General features: G+C 30.5%; 2 protein-coding genes across 3 annotated transcripts; both read right to left on the bottom strand.

Moving 5' to 3' along the window:
- Positions 1–1,710: 1,710 nt before the first annotated feature.
- Positions 1,711–4,690, bottom strand: LOC123921073. Its single transcript, XM_045973467.1, has 3 exons — positions 4,429–4,690; positions 2,171–3,281; positions 1,711–2,075 (listed from the first exon to the last, which is right to left on the bottom strand). The coding sequence occupies exon 2, from the start codon at positions 3,241–3,243 to the stop codon at positions 2,218–2,220; it is 1,026 nt and encodes a 341-aa protein (XP_045829423.1). The 5' UTR covers positions 3,244–3,281; positions 4,429–4,690; the 3' UTR covers positions 1,711–2,075; positions 2,171–2,217.
- Positions 4,691–14,575: 9,885 nt separating this feature from the next.
- Positions 14,576–19,336, bottom strand: LOC123921854. 2 transcript variants are annotated; one of them, XR_006814189.1, is made up of 5 exons: positions 19,207–19,336; positions 15,988–17,996; positions 15,585–15,675; positions 15,001–15,248; positions 14,733–14,966 (listed from the first exon to the last, which is right to left on the bottom strand). XR_006814189.1 is itself a non-coding variant. In XM_045974553.1 (4 exons), exons 2-4 carry the CDS (start codon positions 17,908–17,910, stop codon positions 15,058–15,060), a joined length of 2,205 nt encoding a protein of 734 aa, XP_045830509.1. In that variant the 5' UTR covers positions 17,911–17,996; positions 19,207–19,336; the 3' UTR covers positions 14,576–15,057. The 2 variants fall into 2 exon arrangements, 1 of the variants encoding a protein (XP_045830509.1); XM_045974553.1 differs by having other exon boundaries at positions 14,576–15,248.
- Positions 19,337–19,362: the final 26 nt, after the last annotated feature.

Raw genomic sequence — 19,362 nt, 5'->3', positions numbered from 1 at the left:
TGACAGAAAATTGTAAAAAATTAGTTAACATCACCTTTGTTAAAAAAAAAAAAAAGTAAGTCCTGTAATTGGTCGTTAAAAAAACAGTTAAATTGTTTTCTGTCAATAAAAAACATTAAAATCATTTTAAGGATAAAAAAAATTTACTACATAATTTTTTTTTATATCGTATTTTTCTCCTTAACTCTACTGTTCTTTTTTTTTTTTTTACGATCTCATGTTCCCAGCTAAAAAATTTATATAAATCTAAAAACAACTAAAAATAGATACACTCTTGTGTAAAAAAAAATACACTCTTGTTTTCTCACTTTACATCAATTATCATTTATGAAAAGAATCTAAATTCCTTTTCAATTGGTCTGACTAAATTGCTTACCTCAAACATTCCATAATTATGTTCCTTGTAACATGACATCCATTTTCCTTTATTATTTTTACTACATGGGACAAAAAAAATTGTCATTCCATCTAAATAGATGGAGGGTCCAAGTTCTCCTACATATAAAATGAGATGTTCCTATAAACTAAATTATACTCATAAGGACACACGAGACACTTTACAAACCTCAAAAAATATATAAAAAATACAAGCATTATAAAATTTTGTTTTACCCCTGAACAAAAAAAAATTATTCATTATAATTTCAAATTTTCAACTAGCTACTACTTTTTTTGGTTACAAGAGAGAAAACAACCGGTTACTACCGAAAAAACATTATCCCATTCTTTTTTGTTTAATTCAAGCAAAAAAAGGTAATTCATCTTAATACTGGTTTCGTATTAAAACTGTTAAACTCATATATGTAAATTCGTAGAGGGTCTGTAAACTTGTAAGAGTTGATGAAAAAAAAAATGACTTAAAAAACATGTAAATCATCTATATGCATAATAAAACAATAGTAATTAACGTGAAAATTTCAATTTCAAACCCAATAAAGCTATTACCAAAAAAATACTATGTAGATAAGGTCTTAGTTCCTTTCCTTCTGCATAAAGCAAAATTCGATTAGAATGAAACAAAAACAAAATCATAAACAAAGCATACATTAAGAAATGCATAAAAATAGCAATAGCAATAAGATAAAAGAAGAGACAACAAAAGAGATCTTCTAACTTCCTTTTAGATTTCTTTTGAGTGAAACGGTGAGATTAAACATGTTTCTGAGATTTGCTTTAAAAAATTACATTAAACTCATAAACTGTCAGACTAGAGAGTCTATCCAATTTTTTTTTTTTATTAACTAGTTTAATAACTAGAATTTTACTCTTAAAATAAATAAACAGAGTATCTAAAATTCAAACAATCCGACCCCTGTATATACAATATGTTCCTACAAACTGAGATAAACTCATAAAGACCGAGTTTCTCCGAGTTTATGTGAATCTAGACAAATCCAAGCGAGTCTACCATAAAAACAAATATGAATACGAGTCAACTCTACAAGTCTACAAGTTGACTTACAAGTCTACAACCATGTTTCGCATTTTCCATCTAAATACATACCTGTGTGACAATCTTTCCAAACTAGTTAATAAAACAACCCATTCTAAACTTGAACTTTTTTGACTGAATCTCACTAAAGGGTCTGTTTATCTGTTCTTGTTCAAATATATACACATGGATAAGGTCTATTTTAAAAATCATGTAATCTAAAAATAACAATTCAACTTTTTATTATGTACATTTTCTTTAAATTTTAAGCTAAAAAGTAGTCTGAAAAAAATCCTTCAAATTACTATAAAATTATTTCTACACTGTAAAAAGGCAAGTCAATAATTCACATCACCAGGTGTTTTTTTTTCTTTCTTTGCCTTGCATTGCAAATAGATTGTAGAGAAGAAAAGAAACAAACAGTAAATAATTTATTTCAAACTCAATTGTTCGGAATTCTGGAGAAATTGCACCAAAGATGCAGGAAGGCTAAAAATGATAAATAAATAGATTATGGGATGCTCAATTAATAACATCCTTCTCATTCTTTGACAATCAGCAATAACTGTTCCAAACTTGATAGAGCAGATTCGAAGATCCGAGCCAGAAACTCCCATCTTTCTCTTGTTCCGCCGCCTGTTACCTGTTATAATAACATAAAGAAATAATTAATGACAAACATCTAATCTTCACAATCTGAAATGACAGCAAAGTTGAGGGATTAGAGAGAACACCCACTTGGGAACATCAGCAGCAGTTCAAATTGACAAATCTGGTTTTCCAAGTTATGGCTGTCTGTCTGGTGTTTGAACCCGTCTCCTAACACGGCGCCTTCTATTATCAGAGCCTCCATCTGAAGACTCATTTGCTGTATCATCTCTAGCAGCAGATCCAGATTCTGCCTCATAGTTTTGCCCCCAGAGTCTAGAGGGTCTCCTAATTCTCATTTGGAGTCTAGTTCCTGTGGTACCTCTAGATACAGATGAAGGTTGAAGAATGAGGAAGAATACGGCCAGCAAACCACCATCATCTATGGGAGTGAGCCCGAGGCCATCATCAACCCTATTTTCCCCAAAGGAATTTTGAAGTGTGCTAAGCAGATCACCAAGATCCCTCTGTCGCTCCAACCTCCTCCAGTTACGCTGACGCTCTGGGTCTACAGCAGATGGGCGCTCGGTAGGATGTTCAACTCTTGCATGCTTTCTGAGATCTGTATATGTACCAGTGAAGTTGCAACTCTCACAAGAACAGCTCCTGGATTTTTCATTCATGAAATGACGAGCCCCCTCCACTACCTTCCACTCTTTTATGTGACCTCTACACAGAGGGCATACTAGCTTTGATTTTGTCTCGTCTTCACAGGACAAGGATTGCATTGTAACAAATCCTTCACTAGTTTCTTCTTGCACATCGACGATAGTTTCTTCTTGCACATCGACGATATTTGCTTCAGTGCTTTGGTCTTGTGGTGAGTCAGAGTTTGAAATTTCACCTTCCACCGGAGGAATGGTTGGTGGCGAAGGTTCTGTAAATGACTTACAGAACTGATCCAGACAGTTTGAGTGGCGATAGCTAGTGTTGCACATGTATGGGCGGCATCCCTTCTCATGGGATGAACATATGAGGAGAACTGCATTGTGAGGGTGCTCCATGCAGACTGGACACCTAGCATCTTCCCATTCTTTTATATTTTCTTCAGACTCTTTAGGAGTTTTAGAATTGGATCTTTTGACGCGACTAGAGCTACTTGGATAAGGTGATGCTCTGCAACTATCATGTGACAAAGACCTATCTTTTCTCTCCTTAGGCATTTTAAATGTTCTAAAGTGAATTGAGTTATAACTAGAAGCTGCATACAAGTACCATGAATATCAGAAATTGAACAAAACTAAATTTGGCATCAACAGCTTTGCTTTAAAACTGATATTTCACACAACAAACATCAGTGCAAAAAAAGCCTGTAATAAGACATCCAAGTGCAGACCAATAAAATATTGATGACATGTCATGAAGATTCAACAAATTTTACATTAGCCGTGATCACTCAACATAAATAACTATCAAACAAAATTCATTCTGAAAACTCAATGTAAATCATTAAGATAACTCCATGAGGCCTTAGTTTTTTTTATAAATATGCCTATGGAAAAAAAAGTTTCTGAGAAACATATTTGGTCAAGCACACAATACCTTTAAGATATATGCACCAAATATTACGAACAAATACATCTACCAATAATCAATACTCCCAAAAGCTTAAGCTTTTGTAGCATTTTCAAGCAAGGTAATTGCAGAAGTTTATAAAGAAGAACTTATTCAATTGTTTAATAAAATTCAGCTCCATGACCCCACTATGTAATGTGTAAAGTGGACATGTTGCACAACAATGTTGTAATATATCAGCACTTATGCAAAGTATTAACAACTAATACTATAAAGTAAACAGCAGAAATTGCAAATTAGTGCTCCATGATACATAGCCAATTCAACCAAAAAGATAATTGAATAACAACTAATTGATGTAATAACACAGCTTGAATTACAAATTCTGAAATTGATATTATCTTTGAAATGAACCCAAAACAAAACAAATCATGAGACGAGCTTAACAAAACAAAAGACTTGAAATTTGATCTCTCACATGAACCTAAACATAAGAGCAACAAAAGCAGAACAATTCAATTCAGAAACAGTTCATCAACACAATAATCAGCAATAAAAATTTCAACTTTAAGTATATATCTATGCTTAATCAAAATCATAATAACAAAAAAAAAAACTCAAAACAACAAAATTAGGTATATAAAACCAAAAAGCTCAAACAAAAAAAAAAACCCATCTAAAGCAGAAGAAAAAGTTCATCATGTTCATCCCAAATAACAATAAACACCACAAAGCATGAAGAAAATCCGATCCATGAAGATTAGAGCTTGGGGGTGAAGGAGAACGAAGAAGCAATCGAAAAGGGACGAGAAATTAGGGATTTGATTGGTTACCGAAATTGAAAAGAAAAGTTTGTGAAAAGAGAAGATCAGAGTTGGTTGATGCGATTCAGCTCCTCCCGGTGTAAAAGGGTTGCGGTCGCATAGCAGAGATGGAGGTGGCGCCGCCGCTGCTGCTCCTTCAGTTAGAGAGAGAGAAGGAGAGGAGAGAGAAAGTGAAAACGAAGGTGAAATAAATATAAGAAACGTATGTTATGTATGTTGTGCTATCATCATATATTATGATAAGTTTTTTTTTTTGTTACACATATATTATGATAATTTAATGTATTAATTTTAATTTATTTGTAATTTAAGTATTTTTTTATTAGAGGAAAATAATTTGGGAATTTGAGACAGAGTGCAGACATGGAGCGTGAGTGAATGGTGACATGGAAGAGAGGAATTCGGGAATATTGGGGAAATTATTATTATTGGTTTATGAGTCGGCGCCGTTTTTGGTTTGTTTCGAAGACAATTTCAGTTACTTACCGCGCCTTTGCCTTTGCCTTGGTGCGTCTATTCACGCTACCCCTCACCCCACATGCCGCTTGCTTTGTTGTTTCTCACTTTCCTATCCATTTCTCTTTCTTTTTTTTTTTCTTTTTTTTAAAAGAAAATAGTAATAGGTGTCTTAAGAGAAAAGGGATGATGACGCAGCACGGAAGTGTGAAGAAAAAGTAAGCGCTAATTCTATAATAAAACACAGGTTTGCAAGCGACAAACCTGTTAGATAAGGCTCTGGAATCCATCAGATTTCCGGAATCCACCAGAAAGAGTAACTAATCTAGAATCCACTAGACTTCCGGAATCCACCAGAAGGAGTAATTTGGAATCCACCAAATTTGAGAAAAATCACTGTATTTTTATTAAATCAAAAGGTTGCCTTCAAGACTACAATAATTTAGCTTAAATAGGAGTGAAAAATAAAATTAACAAATCTCCTAAAAGATTGTAAAAGAAAATAACAAACCTAACTAAATAAAAATAACAAATCTACCTAAAATATAAAAATAACTAATCTAGGTGAAATATAAAAATAAAAAATCTACCTAAAATATAATAAAACTAAATCTATCTAAAATAACAAATTACTAAAGAAACCCTCCTACATCAGATGACAAAATTATCCGTATTTGCGGATAAAGTCTGCTACGAGCACAAAGTGGATAGTTTAATGAATATCCATGAATAAAACAAATTGATATTTCAATTACTCGTTATGTAATGGATATAGATGCAGATTTCATGGTACTCGTGTCCGTGAATATTCGTACCCGTTAATAAAATAAGAAAATTCCTTAAATACCCTTATTTATTCAATATAAAAGAGTCTTTTATATTTGGTAAAAATTTGTGATGTGTTGAGTTTTTGTATGTTGGCTGCATTTTGCAAAAACATGTTCTAGCCAGCATGCTACACATGATCGATGTTGTAGCATGAGTACAACATTAATGCCGACCTAAAGCGTGCCTATTATATCTTTGGGAGATTTGTTTCAGATATAATTTCGTGCTTATCTAACAAGTCAAGACGTGTCTTCCACTGCAAGTTACCTAAGTCGTTTATTTTATTCAGTCCAAAAATATGTTCAATATTTTTGGAATATTTTTTTTTGAGTGAATCTTTTCTTGAAGAATTATTTGAATAAAATCTTTGTGAGCTGGCCATCGCTTTTCCATCTGTCAAATATGTTTGATGCAAATATATTTATGTGCTTCAAGGAGGTTGTTACAAAAAAAATATTTATGGACAACAAAAATATTTGATGCAAATATATTTGTGTGGAAGATTTAATTTTGAAATATATCCACTGAAAGTTTATTGGAGAGGAAGTAGCTTTGAAGCCCAAATCCACGAAGCTTTGTCTATTTAAAGAAAGGTGCATAACCTATTTTATTCACCGAAACCGAAGCCATTGTTCATCATAGATGTAGTCTTTAGGGTTTCGTGTCTTTGAGCCACTCTCTAGGAGAGTTGGTGTAAGTGAACCACTCGGGTTGTGAGATGGTCACTATGTCCTCACTCAATCAAGGGTGTAAGCAACTCCAAATTGTGAAATCAGTCAAGGGTGTTGGCTATGTAATAGTTTAATAGGAGAGTGTCTCCATCTTTGATCGTTATTAAGTTGATAGCAACACTGTTTATGTTGTCATAAGGAATTGGGACGGGGTCTCATACCTAGGAGGTTTCTAGGTAGTATTTTCACGGGTAGTGTCTAGGCGATAAGTCAAGTACCGGGTGTTGGTCGAGGGTTTTGAACTAGAATTATTATAGTGGATTCATTCCTGGATTGGTATCCCCATATTAGGTGCGTTGCACCGAACTGGGTTAACAAACGATTTGTCTTATTTATCTTCTTGCACTTAATTTATTTTTAACTTGTCTACTGTGTTTTGTACTGGTACGAGATGTTGTAGCATCTTTCGCAGCATCGTTCCGCCAGCTTGCCGGAATTTCATGATGAACTTTGTTTTAGTTAGAAATATACTATTTATATTATTTATTTGAAGAGAAATATATGATATTATTAAGTTTCGGTAAAAAAATCATATCCTAAAAAATAAGCTTAGGTGAAAAGAAGGAAAATAAATGTGGTGACTTTTGTTGTTAAATTTAAAATAAAATGTACGAATATTAGTATAGGTTAATATTTTTTTATTTCTTTAAAAGAAGTTGAAGAAATTTTAGGTAATTAGAAAGAAAAAAAATTAAAAAAATTTATTATTCATGGACATCTGAAATATATAACAAAATATGTATAATCATACAAAAACCATACCCAAATATATCCCACAATGCATATAGCAAAATAGAATTGGATGATAGTCTAAAAATATTAAGGCATTATTTGTTAAACAATTATCCAAGAAAATCATGATATCATCTCCATCTTTCCGACTTTCCTCGTGAGACCTTCTTATAAAAAAAAAGGTAAATATATAATTATATATTATATATTATATTCCTTTCGATCCTTTTTCTTCAGAGAAATTTTGCTTTTTAAATTCATTGAGAATATAATGTATTTAGTCTATATTATTGACTAGATACATTAAATTTGCAATGAATCTAAAAAGCAAAATGTCTTTTATATTAAGGACCGGAGAAATTATACATAACTTAAATAATATGGTCAGGTCGGGAAATATACGATAGCATAAGGTACTTCCCTGATTTCTGCTTCAAAATATTAATGGGAAAATTTGCCTCCACTTTCGGCCATACGGAGGAAAAAATCTCCGCCTTCGGAGCTCTGAAGAGATAATCCCCATGAAAAACTTCATTAACAAACATAAATTGACATCCCTATCAGGAATACCGGTTAACCTAACTCGTAAGATTATATGATTAAAATAAACTTGTTTGATAATAATTTTTTTTTATAGAAACTTATAATTCTTTTATTGGTTTTGTTTTGTTCTATAAAATTTAGGTGAGACGATGATATATTAGTCTTAAGACATAAAAGATCTTACGAATTAACAAATATATTTATATTTATCTCTCTTCAAAATACTAACATGACTCAACCTTAGATATCTTGGATCCAAGGTTTGTTAATTGAAAATTTTGTTAATCGAAAAAATTAAATATTAAATATTAATTAAACATATTTACCAGCCAGAAACAATTAATAACATCAAACAATGTAAATTCAATAAATTAAATTATCGATTATCAGCTTAGTTTATCAATCTATAATATGTAAAAAGCCAGACATATTTGCCTTTCTCTCTCCTCTCCTCATGGATTTGACATTTAATGCTATTATTACAATATTAAATATTATATGGTTTTTTTTTTAATTGTAGTGATAATTGTGTCATAATTGGTTTTAATAACACAAAATTATTCATATGTCAATTTTTTTCTCTATACATGATTTTGTCTAAACACTACAACTCACAATTTTCCAAATCTTTTCTTTTAGTTATTCCTCTTTAGTTATTTTACTAATTGTTATTGTTATTTATTTACTCGAATGTTTAAGAAAATGCCTCCAAAATATAACTCGATTTCTGGAATTTATTTCTGGAATTTATATCTCCTTCGAAAAAATTATGGAATATTCTGGATTGTATTATAATCATACTGCAATTGGGTGTATTATGATTGCAGATATCATAATATTCATATAAATGAATCATATTCTTGATTGTATTATAATCATACTAATAGCAAAATTGGGTGTATTATGATTCATACATCCAATTTTGCTTATGTGATTCATTTATCATTTATTGATATTTGTCAAATATTTATTCTTCATATTACTTCCTCATATATCAACCAGCTCTGTTAAATTATTATGGAAATATATTGATTGACTTTGACCAGAAAATGCATAATAATTCAAATGGTTACCGTATTTAAAATTTAAATTTAAAATTAATAATATAGGCTACGATTTATTTATATTTTGATAAAATAAGTTCCGAAATTTTAGTGATACATCTATCTATTCCTTTAATAGTTGTCGGTAGCCACACAATATAGTATATATATATATATATATATATATATATATATATATATATATATATATATATATATATATATATATATATATATATATATATATATATATATATATATATATATATATATATATATATATATATATATATGCAGTATGTTTCCATAACTAAGACCGTACCATTTTATGTTCTTCAATTTTCAGTATCATGTACTATTATTTTTCATATATGTATAATTTGAATTTTATTTTTTTTCTTTTTTGTTGTTTCATTTTCATTGATTCTCTTTTTACTTAAATAAATTAATTAAATAATTTAAATATTATTTTTCAATTGTTGTTGACATTCATTTCCTCAAGTCAAATCCGATTTTGAAAGAAATTTGACCGGATTGATTTACTTCTCTCATTTAAATGCATTCATCAATTTCTCAATGATTTTTCATTAATGTTTTCGATTTGAAATAGGTTACCTTCCGTAACATTTAAATGCATTCATTCCTTAATACAATGAAATACTCCGTATTTTATTCCTTAATACAATGAAATATTGATGTAAAATGAAATATTAGCATTAACGTAAATTATTATTTATTAATGATTAATGATTTCCTTTAATTGATTGTGTTTTTTCTCTAAGTTTGTATCAACATTATTTTGCTATAAATATATAGTGCTACCATTCCTTGCATCATTCGTATGTATAATTCGTATGTATTTTCTTCTGCTTATAAACTTTTTATAATTTCATAATTTTTCTCATTCTAACTTTTTTGTCTGTTGGTTCTAATATAATGGTGCCAATTCTCTAATGAAATATGTAGATTCTAATTTTATCATGTGTAGCTACCGACAAAAGCAAATTGTTCCAAGTCTGTGACATTGGTGTGTGAAGTGTGAACTTTGATCATTCTCTTCTCTATTGATAACTCTACGGTATTTGTTCATTAATCCATCCGTTATTCTTTTCATTTTTGTTAATTAGTTAATTTTAGTTGTAAATTTCTTTCAAAATTTGAATGTGATTTTTCTAATCCAAGTTTTTTTCTTTTTTCCAGATGATTCAAGGTTCCTCTTTGATGTTTTCAAGATTTTATTGTCAGTTTCAAGATTCATAAACTATCGATTTTGTTGTAATTATATTTGAATTAATTAGATTTTTGAAATGTTTACATGAAAGACATTTTTTTATTGTTGAAATATATATATATATATATATATATATATATATATATATATATATATATATATATATATATATGGGGGCTGCTAATTTAGACCCAGTTGGGTCTAAATTAGCAAGGTGCACCTTTTGAGTTGGACAAAAATACCCTTTCTTTTTTTAAAAAAAAAAAAAAAAAATATTGGCGCTGATCCAGTGTCGCGTGCCTACCGCAGGACCACCGTTACAGACCGTTGATTTCCATCAGACGGCCAAGAGATGATCTCATCATGGCTGTCGGATCAATCAGACAGTCCAGATCATCCATCTCCATGATAAGCCAGCGCGTGCACCACACTAGATCTGCGCCTGGAGAGAGAAAATTTCATTTTAAAAAAGCAGGACACGTGTCAACTGCTGGGTGGTTGGCGTGTTTTTTTTTTCATTTAATACTTTAAACTCAATTATTTCGTTGTAAATTAATTTTTTATTTTTTTATTTTTATACCAAAATTCATAATTTTTTTTTGTCTACAAATAGAGACTTGGTTCGTTTGATTTGGACACAAAAAAAAAAACTCAATTTTTCACTACCTTTAATTATCTTTATATAATACTGTGAAACCATTTAGCTGGTAGAATGGTTTCACAGTATAACTCTCTGAAACCATTTTACTGGTAGAATGGTTTCAGTGAGTAATTTCTTAATTGTTTGCTTCTGAAACCATTCTGAAACCATTTAGCTGGTACAATGGTTTCAGAGCGTTGTACTTTGAAACCATTTCACTGATAGAATGGTTTCAGGGGAGTTGATTTTTAATTGTTTGCTTCTGAAACCATTTTACTGCTAGAATGGTTTCACAGTATAACTCTCTGAAACCATTCTTCCAGCTAAATGGTTTCAGAAGCAAACAATAGTTTTTAATTACCGTTTTATCTCATTTAATTAACGAAAAATAGTTTCAGGTCTCAAAAAATTTCATAAAATATACCAAAAGTTCCAGAATATTATCTAATATTTTATTAGAAACAAATAAAAAAACAATTGGTTTCAGAGTACAAATCTATGAAATTATTATTATTATTTGTTAAATGGTTTTAAATAATCAGCGGAATTTGTGAAAATAATTTCATGACTTGAACTAGGGAGAGTGAGGTACACAAGAGGGTTCTAAATAATTCATAGTACTTTACATAAAATTTTGGAAATTTTTTATGGAATTATAATATTTTTAATTACCTTTTTACTCATTTAATTAACTAAAAATAGTTTCGTGTCTCCAAAAATTTCATACAATATACCAAAATTTCCAGAATATTATCTACTATTTTATTATGAAAAAAGAAAAAAAAATAGAGCCTCCCTGAGGTCGCACGCGCCCCCACGCGCCTCCGGTGAGAGTGGGCGTGGGCGACGCGCACTGTTCATCGTCCCTCCCACCCGTTTTATGCAGAAACGGGTCGCGCGACCCGGTATTTTGACCCGGTTCGATCTCCCTCAATACTCAACGAAACTCGACGTTCCTTATATGGATTTTGATCGTTTTTCAATTTTACAAAGGTTTCCGGTATTAGTTTTTGAAATCGGCGTTCGATTCGCACGTAAAATGAGGTCGAAATTTGGAAGAAATTTAAAAAATGTTATGGTTGTTGTTGTTGCATGGGAGGCGCGAGAAGTCATGGGGGCGCGCGTTCTGATGATGCAAATTACATATATGCCCCAGTTGCTCTATTGTTTCAAAAAAAAAAAAATGGGTATTTTTGTCCAACTCAAAAGGTGCACCTTGCTAACTTAGACCTAACTAGGGTCTAAGTTAGAAAACCCCTATATATATATATATATATATATATATATATATATGTATGTATGTATATATTATTTGGACTTTTTAGGGTACATGACACACTCATATCAATCCTCTTCTAGCATTGTTTTGACATTATTATCATAATCAAATTAATAATAAAGTTGATCTTTCTATCATTATTCTGCTTCAAAAAAATAAAAGGAAAAAGAGCAATGATAATTTATTTTATCATTATACATTCTGATTCAAATTTCACAATAAGCAATGATCATTTATTTCTAATTGCAATGTCAATTGCTATTGGAATCTATTGATATATTATTTGATAGCTGTTTTTCAGAGACTTTTGTACACATGACATTTCGATAATGATCCTCTTCTCATATGATTTTGACAATAAATTCACATAAGCAATATCAATCTCATTCAATGTAAAACGCTGCAATTTATTGATCTTTACTAATAATATATCTTCTTCTTTTTTTACAATTTTTTACAAAAAATTACTAATAAGCCAAATATATTTGAGAGAAAAAATATAATATTTTTTAATATAATTAAATGCTTTAAATGCTATAATTTGAGTATTAATCCTTTCTCAAAATATTTGGTAAGGATTGATTAAAAAAAAAAATTGGTAAGAAAATACTACAATGACGAAAGAAAAAATATTTAAAAAAGAGATTTAGTAAGAAAGTACTATATATAATCAGTAAAAAAAGAAAAAAGAGTAGTGGATAAACGGAAAGTTAAATTTGAGAAAAAGAATTCATAGTAGTATTGAAATTTTCCTCCGTCTTATATTATTAATAAATAAAAAAAATTCAAACTTATTAAGAAAAGTAAATTAGAATAATTTAAAATGTGAATTTTTGTGTTTTACTTGAAATAAGTTTCATGGGAAAAAAAATTTACAAACACGTTTTTACGTGATTTCAGTCCTTTTTTCCAAAGAATTTTGTACACCTGGCATGTTCAAAAGGTTTCTCTTCTCATATGGCCTTGACAATTAATTCACATAATTCACGGGAGAAACCAAAAATTCAAATTCTACATAGACAATTGATGATTTATAGTTGTAGCATTAATACTAATAATATGCAAAATTGAACGTTATTAAAAACATTCTATAATGAAATAGGCGATGCAACATTCTATTAATAGTTGTACTGAAAATTCACATCGTTAAGGAAGATTCTTTTTATTGCAAACATTAATTTTATTATATTTATTGTACCGTAGAAATATCCAAAGCAATGTTTTATATTGGATTTAACCATTTATTATATTTTATCTGCAGATGTATAGAAAGACTATGAAAGGAATGAATTAAGACCAAGTTGGTTGCGATAGAACTTGACGGGATCAATGATATTCTTTTCTTAGAGTGGATTAAATTTATTTCATTAGGTTAAGATTATTTTCTGTATTAATTTTTTATTTATTTAAAGAAGACCAATAATTTGTACCAAAAAAAGAAAAAGAAAAGAGAAGACCAATAATAAAGAGGAGGAAGAGAATTGTTAAAAAAAAAACGAGGAAAATAGTACAATTATTTTAAGACATTTATACGGGATTTTAAGACATTCTCATATTTTTTTTTATTAATTTTCCTTTTTTTATCTATTTTATTTGTTATATTTTTTATCGTGGTTATATACTTTTATTTTAAGACATTTATACGAGATTTTATACTTTTACTCATATATTAATACATAGACCTATTTTTTTGTATTTTTACGTGGTCTGTGTTCTTTTTATTTTGTTATTTATATATGATCTATTTTCTTATTTATGTGAGAATTTTGCACATGTATTATTTGGGGATATCTATGCACATGGCGGTCGAACTATTAATTATCAGAGAATTCTTCCCATAAGAACAAGATGGTAAATACCAAAAAGTATATATTTTTTATAAACGAATACCAAAAAAATATATTATTCTAGGAACCGTATGTTTGTTCATATATTAATTCAGAGACATATTTTTTTATTTATAATATATAGTAGGTTCTATATTTATTTTATTCGGAGGATATTAATGTGAAATTTTTTTTGAAGAAGTATTGATGTGAAAATTAACTAATATAAGATATATTATGATAATTTCTTTAGGGTATTTTTGTTTCATATTTATTTTACTATCGAATTTAACTTTTTTTTGTTTGTTTGGTTTTTATTTAAAGTTTACACACGAGTCTATATTTTTACATTGAGATTTACACGGGATTTATATTTATATTCATATATTAATACAATATCCTTTGTTTTATTTTTTTACTAATACGGGATCTTTTTATTATGTTTATAAATTGCCATTCTTTTTATTTGAGAATTTTGAAAATTTTAATATTAAAATGTTATTTTTGTAGTCTCATTTTACCCGTGTTTGGCACGGGTCCGGATACTAGTTATCTTGTGACACCCTAAATTCCAAAAACATTTTGAAAGGCATTTTAATAATGACATGTGACTTGCCCCGGCAGAGATAGGAACTTTTTAAAAACTTTTCACCTACGCTTACTCGCTTAGGATATCACTTGCACGTTCACAGCTTCACATAACATGATTTTGCACAATTTGAGAATTTATAAGTTTAGAAGATAAATAAATTCAAGAGGATTGATTCTCAGCATCCATGGCCTTCTTCCAACAGTCAAATTTGCAAATTTGGAAGCTTGGTTGTAGGTTTTGGGTTCAGTAGTGAAATTTTTTCAGAAATTGTCCATTTTAAAAATAGAGGCAGCAGTAAGATCTTAAACACAATTACTAATTTGAAATTTAACCCTAGACCTAGAATGATATAAACTAGCCTATAGTTTACCATGCAACAAAACAAGAAGGAAAAATCACTCAAGTGTGTGCCACAATGAGTATTATCAGAGATATTATTTTATATCCATATAACAAAAATTCATGATAACTGAATTGGACATTGATGGTAGAATTGAAAAATATAAAGGAAAAATGGTTTTATTTAACCTTTATTATTACTGTTATTAACTTATTATACCTATTGTCTTTGTATAATTCTCTGAAAAATCAATAGGAAGAAGAGGAAACTGGGAATTATAACTCATTTACACTAAAGGCCACTTATTATGCAGATATACCTGCTGGCTGCTGGATCCAAAGCAGGTATAATAATAGTAGTATAACGGATTCTTCTGGATAGCTCTTTCGTGAATTGACTAAAATTGTCTATAGTTAAGCTCAGAGACACACAAAGATAAGGCGTCTTTCACTTGCATGTTATTGGAGTCCATATCAAGAGCATCTTCATATAGCCTTTTAGCCTGCTGAAGTAACTTTAACTTCTCCTTACTACTTCCTGGCCTTAACCGAGATCTCTGCTGTAAAGCTACACCCCATCTGAACAACGCTGCAATTCAACATGGTAAAATCCAAGTTAATACAGGAGATAATACTTTTTAAGCAAAAATTCTTCAACGGCATGATGCTGTTAAACATAGATAAGTTACAACTAGTATTAAAGTAGAGCAAAGGTTGTGTGTGACTCAGTTATGATGCTTGTGATATTACAAAGGCCTAAATTCCTATTCTGAATGCAGTTAGACATTTTTTACACAGCCATGTAACATGGCCCATGTTCAGCCAAGTATGTTACAGAGAATCGGTGAGCACAATATTTCTAGTTCTGCTTGTATGTGAAGATTAGAAATGACAAATCCAGAAGCAAAACATAACAGTGTAATACCATCTGGGGCATAAACATTGCCTTTCAACAGCATAGCATCAAACTTGTCAATTGCCGCCAAGAATACCCTTTCAGCCTCAAAAGCTGCACCCTGTGATATTTAAACATATACACTTTAATATAGAAACAGAACATAAGCTAAAGTCGGCATGGTAAACAAGAAAGTAATTTGAGTCGAGCAAACAACAAAGTCACCTATGCTTTTATATCAAATTACACAAATTACTAACCAATTTCTAGAATCATTTTAGCTGCTCATTAAAATGTAAACAGGTCATTGTGGCTATACATAAATGAAAGAAAGTAGTGTAAACAACATGCAATCTACTAGGGATGACAACACCCTAAAAACGTTATTGAACAGCTGAAACAGGTAATTTAATAATGTCAAGATAATGCGTACCGGACCAATATCTGCTATCAATTGACCACGGAAAGAGAGTGCAAGGCCCCAATTATATAGGGCTCTCACATCATTTGAATCAATTGACAATGCTAGTCTATACTTTCTTCCTGCATTCACCAGTAGCTCTTCACACTCTTCACATACATCAATAAGCAATTGCATAGCTTCTTCTTTACTGGAAATTTTATTTCTCAATTCCTTCAATATTCTACTATGTTTTGCAGATGACGGACGAGTGCTTCCCGAAAGAAGAGTTCTTAGTTCACGACTAATCTTCAACTTTAATTCTCCATGAAGAAGATAAGTGTTTCCTAGCTGTCCTACAGCCAACAAACTCATAGGCTTCAAGTCCACAGCTTTGGAGAGTAAGTTTGCAGACTTGTATAACATGATTTCAGCTTGTTCGCCATCATAAATACCTTTTACAAACTCTTTTGATTGTTTTAGAAGATCCATTGCTTCACCAAGATACCTATCAAACATCATATCATCTGAAAAGTTTGTAGATGAAGGGCCGTCGAATTCATTCTCACTCTCAGACAAGTTATCATCAAGATTGAAATTGACATCATAATTCACCCTATCTCTATCTTCTTTATATTGAGACCTATTATCAGACTCACTATCCCTCTTGCCAAGAGAAGACCTGAAAGTTTCATGGTCTTGATCGAGCAATTGCTCACGCAAAAAGGAAGTCTCGCTCTCCACGCGTTTCATTCTAACTTTAAACCTTTCAGAATTAAGCTGATTATCCTGGGATTCCCACATGTCTGTCACGCTGCTTGAATCCATCTTCAAAGAGATGCTGCGGTTATTTGAGAACCTCAATTCTTTATTCCGGTAACTATACTCTTTTTTGTCAGGGAATTTGTCAGCCCTTCTGCGATTATCCCCTACCTCAAAATTTTCTTTCTCAGTATTAGTACTACTTCTATTTCCATTTCTGGTCATATCCGAAACAGAGTTAGTAATCAAGTCTTGAGAAGAATCCAACTTGCCATTTACTTTATTACTATCATCAACCAAATTCAAAGGTCTATCTTCAACCGGAGGCAAAGCACCGTTCCCTCGAGTTTGATCCAACGGTTTCTCCACATTTTCTCTGACTTTGTTAAAATTCGAGCTTCGCAAATTTTCCTGAAATAAACTCCCAATAGACTGCAGCATCTGGTATCCAGCTTCACCAACTTGTTTCTTCCTTCTACCATTTTTATGATTCTCAACCATAACACCATTAAACTTTTCCTCATTATCAATCAAACCCTTAACAACATTCCTACCATTCAAAGATGACAATTTTATCTTATCTGTAACTTCAACATAACCATACAAATCATCCATTTTAATCTTTTTATTCTTAATAGAACTTTCTAAATCACATTTCATATTATTAACCACACCATCAATCTCATCAAAAAATTCACCCAAATTTTTCAATTTCTCATTCAAATTCAAATTCTCATCTTTTTCTTTCCTCTTACTACTTCCACTCACTCTCACATCACCAATCGACAAAATTCCATTTCGAAAAAACCCTACATAGTAACCAACGGCGAAAACAAAAGCCGAAGCAGGAAGAATAAGCACAGAAGAAACCCTAACCCTAGAAATCGCCATAGCACAAACAATCCCCATGAGGAAAACGAAAGCATTCTTCTTATCATCGATTCCAACTGAAACAAGAAAATTGCGCAACGAATCAAACTCACCGGAAACTTCTGAGCTAGCAAGTTCATCCCAACCACCATAAATAGTTGAAGTAGATGAAGATGTAGCACTTAATCTGAGAATTTTGGTGCCACGTGTCCATTTTGTGATTGAACTGTGAAGAAGAAACGAAGGAACACGAGAACGATTAAGAAAGCACGATGAATAAGAATTGAAAAAATGAATAGGATTTTTAGCAATAACGAAGTTCATTTCATTGAAGATTCGTTCTTCAGTTCTTTTTGCACCAGTTCTATGATGCAACGAAATTCGAAACGATGATGACGAAATGAATAAAACTAAGGGTAAATGATTATTTACCCCCTGCAAAATAAGGAAATTTTTGTTTACCCCCCTGCACAGATTTTTTTTCTGTTTACCCCCTGCAAAAAATAGATTCTCTCATTTCGCCCCCTGGGTGTACAGCAGGACAAGTGACTGTGCAAATTTGCTGACGTGGCTTGTACACATGGAAAAAAATCATTTATATTTATTTTTAAATTCCACGTCAAATAATTTTTTTTAAAAACAATTAAAATTAAAATTATTTTTCCTACAAAATTTAGAAAATGAATTTTTTTTTTTCAAAATTTTAAAAAACATTTCCTAGAAATAACTTTTTTTTTTCATACAAAATTATTGAGTATTTTTTTCCTAAAATAAAATAAAAAACGAATTTTCTTATTTTACTCCAAAAATAAAGATTTATTTTCAAATCTTTTTGAATTAAAAAAAACAGAATCTTCGCCGTAATCGTTTGCTTCCACCGTCATGATTGTATTCGTCGTCGTCTTCTTCAGTCGCCGAAATCATCTTCTACTTCATTATTGTCTTCTGCTTCTTTATATTTTTCTAGTTTTAGGGCAAATGGTTTTGATAGAAGAAGCAAACACCAATAAAACTTGTTTTTCTATTTTATATTTTTTTTCAAAATCTTTTTCTATTTTTTTTAATTCAAAGAGAATAACAAAAAATAAAGTTTTGTTTTTAAAAAATAAAGATTATGTTTTTTTTAATTCAAAAAGTTTGAAAATAAATCTTTAAAATTTTTATTTCGGAAATAAACTTTATTTCGGAGTAAATCTTTATTTTGGGAGCAAAATAAGAAAATTCTTTTTTTTTTTTATTTTGGGAGGAAATTTTTTTTTGCTGGAAAATTTTTTAAAATCATTTGTATGAAAAAAAAATTAATTTTTTTTGTAGGAATTTTTTAAAAAAATTTTGGGGAAACAAAACAGAATTTTTTTTTATTTTGTAGGAAAAAAATATTTTTTATTTTTTTAAAAAATATTATCTGACGTGGAATTTAAAAAATAAATATAAATGATTTTTTCCACATGTACAAGCCACGTCAACAGATTTGCATAGTCACTTGTCCTGCTGTACACCCAGGGGGCGAAATGAGGGAATCTATTTTTTGCAAGGGGGTAAACAGAAAAAAAATCTGTGCAGGGGGTAAACGAAAATTTGCTTATTTTGCAGGGGGGTAAATGATCATTTACCCTAAAACTAATAAAACTAACTAACTAACGAAACGACGTGTCGTGAATGCGTTCGATGAGAGTGAAACGACGTGTCGTTTTATACGAACAAGATAAAGGAGTATTTAAAGTGCGAAAACAAAAGGTTTGTGGTTGTGACCAAACGTATTGTTATGCCACGCAG

This window comes from Trifolium pratense, linkage group LG4 (assembly GCF_020283565.1).
Source record: "Trifolium pratense cultivar HEN17-A07 linkage group LG4, ARS_RC_1.1, whole genome shotgun sequence".
Lineage (NCBI taxonomy): Eukaryota > Viridiplantae > Streptophyta > Magnoliopsida > Fabales > Fabaceae > Trifolium > Trifolium pratense.
Note: the sequence above shows the minus strand (reverse complement) of the source record. Positions and strands in the feature narration are given on the sequence as shown.